The 12283-nt window shown below is 40.4% G+C and overlaps 2 protein-coding genes across 2 annotated transcripts; one reads left to right on the top strand and one right to left on the bottom strand.

Moving 5' to 3' along the window:
* Positions 1-1249: 1249 nt before the first annotated feature.
* Lrt (Leucine-rich tendon-specific protein) lies at positions 1250-12036 on the bottom strand. Its single transcript, XM_076378377.1, has 5 exons — positions 12025-12036; positions 4907-5276; positions 3109-3423; positions 2703-3035; positions 1250-2629 (listed from the first exon to the last, which is right to left on the bottom strand). The coding sequence occupies exons 2-5, from the start codon at positions 5273-5275 to the stop codon at positions 1250-1252; spliced, it is 2397 nt and encodes a 798-aa protein (XP_076234492.1). The 5' UTR covers position 5276; positions 12025-12036.
* LOC143179642 (IQ and AAA domain-containing protein 1-like) lies at positions 5837-10368 on the top strand. The gene is made up of 9 exons (XM_076378956.1): positions 5837-5982; positions 6062-6214; positions 6436-6569; positions 6680-6937; positions 7137-7438; positions 7580-8105; positions 8194-8543; positions 8810-9058; positions 9919-10368. Exons 1-9 carry the CDS (start codon positions 5837-5839, stop codon positions 10366-10368), a joined length of 2568 nt encoding a protein of 855 aa, XP_076235071.1.
* Positions 12037-12283: the final 247 nt, after the last annotated feature.

Here is a 12283-nt window from a genome sequence, read left to right as displayed (position 1 = left end):
CATACGTACATAACATAATAAATCTAGATACAAGATCTCATGAGAAAAGGTGAAAATTGTTAGTATTATACTTTTTTACATGAAGTATAACTTAACATTATACAACAATTAATATTTAAACAAATATTATATAAATACAACATTTTAATGATATTAAATACGAACAAAACAAAACAATGCACATGCATATAAATTGCATAGTATTATAACTCAAAGGTGTAGACAATAATTCGCGTGATATTTTATATTAGACGTATAAATTTTCTACATTCATCGTTGTGACATAAATGTTATTAACACGTACCCGTAAAGTATTAGTACTTTGTTGTTACTGTATATTATTGTTTTAAAACAATTACGACGGCAGTGTGAAAACTATGAGTACTTTAGATATCAAGAAATCATTATAGGAATCTATGATAACCAGTTCTTTTAGCATCTTCAAAACAATTCCATACAAAACATATTTTTCTATATACTCTTATCTTTTACTGATATTTATCATCCTAATATGAAATTATCGACTTCGTGACTAGTAGCTCATGGGAACGATCTTATAAACGAAATTAGATACGACACTCTCCTGTTCTATTAAAAAATATTCAATTTCAGAAACTTTAAATAATCAACAAAACTGTGCTGTAATATTTACAAAGCTGCCGTAGCACATTAGAATCTTTCAATCATAAGAAGCGAATGACTTTCATTCATAAAAAGATTGTCATTTATTAATACGTTCGCTGCCTAACACCCAACATCGGGGGTTCGAGATCAGCACTAAATGGTCCCACTACATTATTTGAAAGCATCAGTGGTTGAGGCACACGGCGAGTGACCTGCTTCTTAAACCTGGCAGCAAACATGTTAAGATATTTATACAGTCTATCGGACAAAATGAATATCGTAATTCGTCTTGTGGTGATGACTTGAGCGGAGTTCTGAAGTGTAGTTGCATATGGTCCGCTCAAAACTCCCTTAGGTCCTTTAAAATTCCGCCTAGAATAAACTTCCTTGCAACTAATTCTAGATCTTAACTTTACTTAACTTAAATAACTCTAGAACTAAGTCTAGATCCTCTCCAATAGTTTCTATTGGAACGAGGGACTAAAAGATTCTCGTTCGTTCTTCATTAATCGTACCTAGTTGCTTGGAAATAGATAACCATGGGTTATCAGTGGAGTAATATGGCGATACACCAATATGTCCTTAAGGCTTCCAGGCCAAAGCAACATTCAATGACGACGACGACTTAAACCTTCGTTGTGGCTAGTAACTTGATATAATGCGCTTTGTGAGTTATCTCAAACTCCTGCGCAGGCAAAAAGCACTGTGTCTGTATCCTAGGGTGCCTAGTCCTCTTCACAATGCTCCGACCAAGTACCACCAGAGCGATTAAAAGCGCGCAACTGGCTCCTATTATCGCTAAAACAATGATCTCAGTATTTTGTTTGAACCTTTGAACCTCAACACACTGTAGTCTACCCCTGTCATCTACAAAATTCGCGATGACATCTTCCTCCTTGACTTCGTCAAGGCTTGCACAGACCTTGTAACGCCCTGGCAAGAGTATCTCTAACGTCATGAACGTTAAACTGCAGTTCAGTTTCTGTTTGTGCACCGCGGACTCGGCGTCAAACACTACGACTGATAGCTCGCACTCGGGTAGGTCCGACTTCTTCGAGGTCGACAAGCTGACATCGACGTGGAGGAAACCCTGATCGGACATGTTAACGTGTACTCCAGTTATTCTAGTATCTGAAGAAGAAGATCCCGCCAACGTTGCTTCCAGGTCATCCTGTGGCAACTCTCGTTTGGTCTCCTCGAGGGTGATCACATCGCTGCAGCCCAGACCCAATGAGACATCGTCGTAACTGGTTGACACTAACAGCACCACGCAGTAACGATATTTATGGCCAGGCTGCAACTGCAGCGAGGCAGGTATAGCTACAGGTAGCGAGCAGGGGTCTCTCATCATGCGCGAGTCGCAGTGAAGAGAGCTGGAGTCTGTCTCTACCTCAGTGTCACCTACTGTTTCGTAGACTATCAAAGTGTCGCAGGTGTATCGCTCTGTGCACGGCTCCACGTGCCACAAGAGGTTAACGCCAGTCGATTTGTCGTAATGGAACTCTTTCAATGACAGTTGCGCACCAGCTAGAGGCACTCTGGTCATGATTGGCGGTGTTGGTTCGCCGCAGAGGAGACTGCCAGGAGAGACCTGCGTTAGTATGCCATTCTCCAGGGCAGGTGGTGTTGCGCAGACAGCCGATGACTTGTCTTCCTCGTTCAAACTGGAGTTACTTAGCCAATTGGCGAATTCTAGAAGAGTGCAATCGCAGTTTAGTGGATTGTCTGCCAGGGAGAGCCTCTTGAGGTGCAGCTTTGATGTGGGCACATCGCTGGCTACCATCGTGATGTCGTTGTCATCCAGCCGAAGATCTTGAAGACTCTTTAAGGGGACTACTAAGTCAGCTGTTAGAGAACGTAGGAAGTTGTGCGTTAAATCCAACGTTGTTAACTTCTCCAAGTGTGCCAAAGACGCACTCGATACTGCGACGATGCGATTGTTTGCTAGATCGAGCCGAGTGAGGGTCGACAAGTACTTGAAAGAATGATCCTCCAGCACGTCGATCTACAAAGAAAGCAATTCCTTACATATATGTTTGCGTGTGTAAAATTTACTTTAACAGATGTGAAAGTGGTACCTGATTGTGACTCAAGCTGAGATAAGTCAAGTTCCTTACGCCAACAAGTGCTCCTTGCTGCACGTTCACCAGCTCATTTTCAGACACGGTGAGGAAACGTAATCTTGGCATTTGGGGAAGAAGATTTGGTCCCATCGGACCCAACAACAGATTATTGGAAAGATCGAGTTCCTCCAAGATTTTTAGGCCTCTCAAAGCTGACAATGCAGAGACACTCAAGCGATTTCCGCGCATCCTCAGCGAACGCAACGTGGGTAACGAAGCAAAAGCTTGTGGCGATAATTGTGACAATAAATTGTCACACAAGTCCAAATATGTTAAGTTTGACAAGCCCTGAAATGTGGGAAATAAATTATTATGATCAAAGTCGAGAGAAGTTTGAAAATATATATTTTTAAAGCTTTACCTTGAACGAGTCAGCTTCTAAAGTCTTCAGCTTATTCTGGGATAAGTCCAGTCGCTCCAGACCGACAAGATGTGACAGAGCAATTGTGGGGACAGCGTCCAGGAGATTATTCGGAAGTCCAAGGGCTTGAAGAGGTCTCGTAAGGGCAGTGAATGCATTTTCATGAACGCGTCTTAGTTCTCCCGTAGAGATGACTAATCCATGTAGAGCAACATCTTCGAGGAAGCGTGATGGCAGTAAAGAGATACCCGTCACGGTTACATCGAGGAGGGAAATCGTTCCTGGACGACTAAACCTCAGATGTCTGCTAATAGTCTATATAAAAGAAAGTTCAAACATTTAAAAAATTTGAAAAATTGCATTTTAAATGACTGCAGCTGCAAGAGACCAATCAGCAATAAATGAGATCTTATAATTCACGTAACATATCTTTTCGATTAGTATTATCACAAATAGAACTAATTGAAGATATCCACATTTGCACTTTTACCACAAAAATATAGCATATTATTACACTTTTAATAAGTACTGCAAAAGGATGTCAAGATCTGAAGAATTAGTGACTTCCCATATCAAAGGTATAGTACTTTCTTACTACAACAGAGAGTATAAAATCTTTTCATTGATGCAATGAAAGGTCGACACGTGTATTAAAATTACGATACAACTTTACCCATTGCTTGCAAAGTCAACAGGTCACTTACTGGTCCAGTTAATCACAATCTCGCTTGTAAGGTTGTACAGTCAGTGCCTTTGAATCGAAGCAAGGGAAATTGTTTGATCCGCGAAGGTATCGTAAAGCAGGATATTCGTTGAATTGGTAACGGGACATTCGATGCGAGGCAGCGAGCATGTATGAGACAGGAGAAAGAGAGGTGCCCCACACAATGGTCTCTTGGATAATACGTACGACTTGTATTTCATTGGCGGTCTATACACCCACGCCTATCTGGTGGATGGTTAAAAAATCATTGGCCTCGATAGTATAGCAAAATAATGAGAGCCTATAAAGGAAACACGAACGACCCTCTGGAAAAAATATTTTTGACATCCTGTGGATATTCTCTACAATATACTTCAAAATTATACGATATTGTTGACTGCATCGAATAACAAAAAATGCGTTTCTTAGTCTTATTATACATAAAACATTTTACGAAGATATCAGTTTCTCTTAACTCTTGCTTAAAAGAAGCAGAAGTTTTTAAAGAAGAGGTTGAAAAATCATTTGGTACAGGAAATACGATTGTAGAAAGTCGTAGTCACCACCTTAGTAATTAAATACAGGTGCTCGTTATGAGTACACAAGTGGAAGCAAGCGACGAGTTTACGAGGAACATAAAAGCTTTCTGAGATTAACTTATGCATCGACGATTTATTTTTATTCAAAAACCAGTGTGTTTAATGATCAATTTATGATGGGAAAGTATTTTATATATACGTATATATTATTACGTATAAAACAACCTTCAGACACAACAGTATTCAAGGAATGACCTAATCACTGTTGGATCAGTATTGGTTCGACAAACAGCACAGTGAGTCACGACAGTCACGAGTGTTCGCCCATGTTTTTAAAAACTCATCCTGCTCTGTTTACCTCCAACCTGATCACGGCTATCAAGCCAAGAATTCCATGTATTTGACTGGATCTAAACTTTCTTTCACACAGTTACAAGCAGAACCCACGGCGCACCCTATCCAGTCTAAGCCACGGGTACACGTTAATTTTATTCGAGAGCAAATCGTATGTATATTTATTCAAAATGGGGCATGTAATTCGATGGGTGAAAATTACCTGCAACGCTGTTCTATCACCGGTGCATCTCAACGTGTGTGGAAAGTCACAGGAACACTCGACGCCTGCTTTTGTAATATTTGGACACTCCCAAACGGTGTCAGACGAAGGCGAGGACGCGTGGGATGACTCTTTAACATTCCCTTCGCCTGGACTTTTTACAACGTTTGACGAATTCACTGGCAACTCCTCAGCTTTGCTCACGCTCGGCACCGTCGTGAACGACGTCGTGTAGGTCGCGTTCGACGTCGTGGAAGTAGCGTTCGACGTCGCTTCATCTTCGTCCCTTGCAACATCGTCCTTCGTTGCGTCCATGCACGACGCAAGCGTTAACAACAGGATCAGCCAACATTGACACTTCCACAGCATCCTGAAATGGAAAGAGAAATTGAATTTATGAGATATCAGCACGATGTGGGGATAATTCGTTATAGGCTGGTGGCTTTATGGGGATTTCATATACAAGCCAGAAGCTTATACACAATAAAACATATTTTTCTAGGGACGATTGAGGAGGTTTCTGGAAAAAAAGCCTATAGATTTATGGACCCTTTAACTATTAGGTATATAGCTAAGGATGTTCTCTCAAAATTGATATATATAAGAATGACCTATAGAATTTAGTAGTGAGATGATCTAAATATCTAAAAGAGTGTCATATTGAGTGTTGTGGGTATTAATATTACGAAGATTAGCAGAGTAATATTTACTAGAAAATGAGTAAAAGTAAAAAGCAACAAGTATCGAGTGAACTTTGTCTCGGTTTCACAACAGTTCCTCTCGTTACTTCAGTACCATCATCAACTCCGAATAACCCAACTTCCACCTTTCACTCTTCAACATAACTAAAATTTACAAGTTAATTTACCGTCATGAAGAACTAATGATCCAATTCGATACCGAAACCATTGAAAAAATCGCCTAAAATCAATGTCGCATACATACTTCAATGAGCTATGGCTAATCGCAAGGAACGATTTAGAAAAGCTGTTGAAACTTGATCGAAGTCTGCAAAATGAAGCGCGTCCACCGACTAGAGATATAGGTTTAAGTCTGATTCTCCCAACATACCTCAAGTACCAATTACTACTGCAACAGGTTTTAAGTCGTAACAATTTGAGACTAGCCAGCTGTGAAAATTGATGAACGTTCTAGGTATCGTGATCTAGTGAAGAGACTGATAGTTTGCCACGATCAAATGGTGCAATCGCAGAAACGGGACTTGATCAAGCGCGTACTGGACTGTGCTGTTGGTCGAATGCTCGAATATAAACGCGAGATCGTTAATTGGAACTGCTCGGATTATGCGTACTTTATCAAATTCTATTTTTTTATTGTGTGTATTTTTCAAAAAGATATCAGAAGCTTTTTCATTTAGAACTCTTTTTTAACTATAACATGTAGCATTTCGACAAACGCAATTAATTTTTACATTTTCAAGTGCTGCTCTGTTTTAGTAGGCGGTAGCTAATCTGGATCGATCACTTTCTCAATAATATATCGTAGAACATTTACACTGAATTATTTAGATGGCCTGATGACTTCATGAATCAGTTGAAATTCACGCCCGATGATGTGGATATTTTTGTATCTGCAACTGGCAAAGACGTTGTTCAACAACGCAGGAAACAAATTGAAGAAATGATAGAAAAGGCTCAGAAACGCAAGTGGTCGAATCATGGAGCTACTTAGTTTTCCGTGATTTTCAATTTAATCTAGATAATATGACTGATTAAAGTAACCCAGCTACCCTCCACATAAATATAGCTGAAGAACCTGTGCCTGAAGAGCAGTCTACTATAGATGAAAGTGAAGATGCCAGCGAAACTCAAGAGGCCTCACCAAGAATGAGAAAGCGAAGAGTAAAAGAAGTTTCGGAGGAACCTTCAGTGCCAGCGATACTTTATGAACCGCCAGAAGTGGTAGCAGCCCGAGAAGCTCGACTCGCTGCTGAAGAAAGATTAAGGAACGCCGTGCTGCTCATACAATCTCACGAAAGAGCGAGAATGGGACGTTGTGTTGGTACTGAAGGTGAACCCCAATTAGTCTCTCGTACTTATGAGGTAGACTTAAGAAACACTCGCTATGAGTCAAAGATTCAGATATTGTCTACGGTAGCTTAATATATGGATCGATAATATCAATATGAGAAGTTTCGAAAGAGTAAAAGTATTTAATTAAAAGGTATGTCTCAAACAAGAAAAAGTTTTTCATATCTTGAACTGTACAGTGGAAAGGATATACAAATTCAGTATGAGAGTCCAAGCTGGAATGATTGTACCAAAGAAGACAACCAGAAGCACGTACGAAAAGGCAGCTAAGGTAATACAACGAGCCTGGAGGAGATATGCTGCGAGGAAAAGAATGAAGAAGAGAATCAATCGCGTGGAGGAACTATTAGGCATGACGATACCCAGCTGGAAGGATGAAGGAGTGTTCTTGAAAGACAAAGAGAACTTCCAGAAGAGGCTGGAAATGATCCCAACATTTGCTGCTCAAACTGTAAAAGCGGCTGAAGAGGAACGAGCAAGAGTAATCTTCCTTTTAAACTTAAGTGTGTCGACTTCTGTAGAAATTTTATCAGAATAAAAACCACTTGCCAAATATTCTGATAAAATTCCTACATACCACCCTTCTAGTTTTAAAAACAGAAAAAATGTTTTTCCCGACAAGTTGTGGAAAATCAGAGGACCTGGCCTGATGGAAGACATCACAGATGAAATTCGCGAATGGTTCATCCTCTGGTACAACGAAGCAGGACACTTTGACGCCTACCCAGCCGCGAGTGTGGGTGGCAGCGTTCTGATAGTTACTGATCAAACTTTAACCCCTCAGGAATATCTGATTCAGAAAATGACGAAAGATGCGGACAAGGAAGGAGATAAACGGAAAAAAGGAAAAAAAGATCGTAAAAAGAAAAAGGGGAGACCCCCTTTGATGCCTGAGACAAAGGCGTTCACCTGTCTTGAGGAGGGTAATCAGAATTTCATTACCGACTGGAGCTTTTACGATGACAGGAACGATCCACCACATAAAATATACAGACACATAATTAAGGACAAGCTTTGTTACGAACTTCAGCTGGAGATGAGAGAGGTGGTGGACGAATTGATGAGACTTGAGCTGAAGCAACTAAACGCTGCGCTGAAGAAGGACTACGCGGCTGATAATCAGGAGTTAGATATACCTAAACAGAAAGGTTGGTTTTTTCTTCAAAAATATAAAATGTTTCACGAAGCCTATGTATTAGTTGCGAATTTTTCTAATCAACACTGAAACCACAACAGGTGGTAAAAAGAAGAAAGGAAAAAAGAAGAAGAAGAAAGATCCGCTAGGCAAGATCTCTTTGGAAAAATTATTCAAAGAATTAGTAGATGCTAATATTATCAGGAACTACCCACTGACATCCATAAAAGACTGGATAGGAGATCTATCTTATCAAAATTACGAAGCAGAATTTGAACTTCGTGAGTTTAGTCACCGTCTCGGTGAAATTAAACAAGTGATCATGGAGTACTGTGTGCTGCCTCTCAGTTCGAAGGAGATTCACAAGATCGCACCTTTGATACGATCGGTTTGCATCTGTGGTCTCGCGCGATGTGGAAAAAGCTTCTTAGTAAACGCAATCTGCTCAGAGGTTACTATCTTCGTCACAGCCCCTAAAATTAATTGAATGGATTTTTTCAAGAACAATACAAGTTCAAAGTTAGCCATTTTTTAATAGTCTCAGAACTACGAATATATATATGGATCCCAGAGCTAAAGTGTATTAAGTCACGTGGAAAAAAGTGGCTGTGGGGTCCAGATATGCAAAATACTACACTTATTCTGGACTTGTATTTTTCTCCAGCTCATCGATTCAATTAAAGCGCGCATAAAATTCCTTAATCAAATTCGAAACAGGTTGGAGCGCTGATGTTCGACATGACGCCATCCATACTCGCGGGCCAGTACACTGGTCGAAAAAACGAGAAGAAGCTAATCAACATGATCTCGAAAGTGGCCCGAGAATTGGCTCCTTCTGTGATCTTCATTGATAACGGTGAAAAGCCCTGGGTGAAGACGGTCCCTGTCGAAGAGAGACATCTGCAACCGAAACGGTTCGCGAAACACTATCCGAAGCTGGTGAAAAGCATCAAGCCTGGCGATCAAGTAATAGTTTTCTACGAAATTGCTGGCAGATTGATGCTTGCTGCTTATTTCGTTGCTGGTTGTTCGAGAGGAAAGTGTTTCGTGTTGCAAGCGACTTGCAGTACCTCTCCTAAAGTGGCGAGGAATGTTAAACTTGGTGATCTGGTAGCGCCCACTTTATGAAATTCTTGATATTCCCGTCTGGACTCTTTCTCCGATATATGAATGAACCACCTCAATAAGCCAGTCCAGGCCCCCACACCCCTCCCCTTTCTCTTTCCCAAACCTTTGGATCGTTCGAGGCTGGCCATCAATGAAACACCTCCTACCGAACGACCGATGCGTAGGTGGCACCGAGTTTAACGTAGGATTTAGAGTGTCGATGATTTGGAACAGACACTGTAAGCCATTGGCATAGAAATCTCATTCAGATGAGAATATTATTCGTTCGTAACCGTTTCGTAATTGCGTTCTATGAATATTAACCAGAAGGGAAAAACAGTATTTTTTATTCTACACTTCTTGTTATCTTCTTCACTTCTTGAGATTATTTTTCTTATCTTGTTTCATTCTTATGTTTTAACAAGATCAAAACCAAAATTTTTTCTTGAATATTCGTGTTTTAATCATTTTTTTTATTTTTACCTTAGTTATAGCTGTGCCAGGATTTTTTATCACAGACTATTGAAAAAGTCAGCATCACTTCAGGGAGACCCTTTTTTAAGTTCCATACGCAATATTTTAAGACTCATATGCATGCAATCGTTACTTTTTTTATAATTACAACACTTACATGAAAATAACCTCTTAATCGATCTCTAAAGACTAAAGAAGACTTCTTCAGCAAAGCATTCGATCCATCGGAACGCGATACTTTTCAGATCCTATTTCTCACGACCTCCTCAGAGCCATATAAAGCAACAAGTCCCTTCATCAGGATCCACGACAAGTTTATAATGATTCCTCTCACGGACTACAACACGCTATACATGTTTTACAAAGATCTGCTGATGAAGTATCACGGAGTTGATCGCAATATCGACATCTCGAGCATGGCCAAGATGTCCGTGGGCATTCCGCTGGAATTCATTAAGAAATCAATAGAAAACGTCCTGAATCTTCGACGAAGAATTCAGCTGCAGTTCAACCCGCTGAATCCAAAAGAAGTTCTGGACGAGGTGCTCAAATACGAGGAACCCAAAGCGAAGGTGTTAAATGATTTTGTCAAATTTGAAAATCGTATGCCACTTAATAAGAGGAGGGTAAGGTTGCTAGCTTTCGAGAAAGAGGAACGTGAACGACTGGAAAAGATGGAGCAACAAGCTCAATGAGACAAAGCCAAAAGAAAACGTAAGTAAGTAAATACTCGAGGATAATAACATAATGGAGATATGCCTTCTGATTTTCAGCGTACAATTACTGAAAAGATTTTCCATGTCGTCAGAACCCTTCACTGAATGAAGAGAATGGAAATGGAAACAGAAACTTGCTTGGTAAAACGTGGGACGTAGGCGCATTAAGAGACAAGGCTGTAGCACTTTTAACGTCACTTTTTCTCCGATCAAAATATGTATTATACGTTCCCTCTGCGTATTTCTTCATCTGTTGAGCAATCGAGAAAAGTCGAGATTTTCAAAAGAAAATTGAAACGACTATATGGGTGTGTATACGTATATTATCGTTCAAAGACAGTGACCTTTCCAAGAGGAACGTCTTCGGAGGAAGCACGATCTTCGATTGAGCGATTTCTTCTTTCTTTCGTATCATGATTCGCCAACGTCCACGTTCGGACGTGAAACTGGTTTTCGTCTTCGTAGGACGCTAAAAACGATCGTCGAAAAATGAGGGACAGTCGTAGCGATGGTCATCGTGAAAAAGCAGTAGGCTTAGATATATTATTTACGATCGAGTTTTATTAATTCTTCGAAGTCCAACAACTCATAGGAAGCAAGTAAACTGTGACAAAAGCTTGTAGTATACCAGTTAAAGTATACATTCTGAAGTAAAGTTATGAATGAAACGAGGCCCAACCATGAATGGTTAACGCTTTAGCGAGTTCATTAATAAACACGCGCGCACGCGCCTCAATACAACGAGATTGAAGAAATTTCTTCTGAGCCTACAGTTGTGGGTGCTCATGAATTGAGGTGAGGCGTATCATCAGAACGGTGACGGCCTTACATGTATTCTAATTACTATTGACAAGAGAAATACATTTTTAGAAGAAGATGATGAAAAGAACGCATAAAGACATTATAGGTTTCAGAATTGTCAATGAATTGGGATATAAGCATCTTTATTAAGAGAGAGAAATTATGAATGTAATTCGATTGAAAATATATAAAAAGATTAGCTCAGAAATTTTTTAGTTTTTAGTTGAATGGCTTTCTTTAAGGAAGTACAGTATCTTGAAAGTCTCGAAAAATAAGTAAATGTAATACTTTTATCTTGTGGTAATTGTAGAGTGAAATACTGAGATTTTTGGAGTTACGTTAAGTAACATTTTGACTTCATATTCCAAAGATTACACAAGTTGCAAAAAAAGGAAAATGATAGTTAAAAAATCCCAAAATTCACTTAGATAATACTAGTACCTAATACTTAATAATTACCACAGGACAAAGGTTTCAAGTTTACCTATTTTTCTAGACTCACAAGGTGGAATCCCCCCTTAACCCCTACCAAAGTGGGATCACTCAAGCACCACTAAAGTCCATTACTATTTCGCTAGCATGGTCCAATTCAAATATTCCATTTTCCTAATCCCCAAATCTCAACTCTTCAAATCCTCCAACACTCAACTTCTTAATTCATAAACTCTCAGTCTTCTCATACACCAGTTTCAATTTTCCAAATTCGAATTCATGGAAACCGACATACGAACTCAGAGCGACCCTACCTGGGCTAAAAGTTAAAAGCGAGGGACAGACCAGATCTGATTCACGTCCAAAAGACGGCGATGGTCCCACGCACATACATACACCTACCTACAGCAAGTGTGTCCCGTGGCCCCTACGGTTCCTCTTCACGCGCGACGGCCACGCACACGCGGCCGTTCCGTCGTAGCACTCACGCAGGCGCGGCACGAGCACTCACGCATCTACCCCACGTTGCCCGCTAGCGAACGCGCGCGCGCGCGAACAAACGCACGACCACCGAAAGAGCGAAGCACGAATGGGCGAATTGCGCACGCTCGCCGGAACCGGGATCACCGTCACTCGGCCATAGGCGCGGACGCTTGAACGC

This window comes from Calliopsis andreniformis, chromosome 5, assembly GCF_051401765.1.
Source record: "Calliopsis andreniformis isolate RMS-2024a chromosome 5, iyCalAndr_principal, whole genome shotgun sequence".
Lineage (NCBI taxonomy): Eukaryota > Metazoa > Arthropoda > Insecta > Hymenoptera > Andrenidae > Calliopsis > Calliopsis andreniformis.
This window is presented reverse-complemented; position numbering and strand designations above follow the sequence as displayed.

Bases quoted from the DNA above. Each gene is read 5' to 3' on its own strand.
- Lrt (XM_076378377.1), bottom strand. From the start codon at position 5,275: ATGCTGTGGAAGTGTCAATGTTGGCTGATCCTGTTGTTAACGCTTGCG. The intron at 3,424-4,906 runs GTAATTTTCACC...TCTTTTATATAG, and splicing joins GTGATAGAACAGCGTTGCAG to ACTATTAGCAGACATCTGAG. The intron at 3,036-3,108 runs GTAAAGCTTTAA...CCCACATTTCAG, and splicing joins TAGAAGCTGACTCGTTCAAG to GGCTTGTCAAACTTAACATA.
- LOC143179642 (XM_076378956.1), top strand. From the start codon at position 5,837: ATGTCGCATACATACTTCAATGAGCTATGGCTAATCGCAAGGAACGAT. The intron at 6,215-6,435 runs GTACTTTATCAA...TGAATTATTTAG, and splicing joins TGGAACTGCTCGGATTATGC to ATGGCCTGATGACTTCATGA. The intron at 6,938-7,136 runs GTGAACCCCAAT...TGAACTGTACAG, and splicing joins ACGTTGTGTTGGTACTGAAG to TGGAAAGGATATACAAATTC.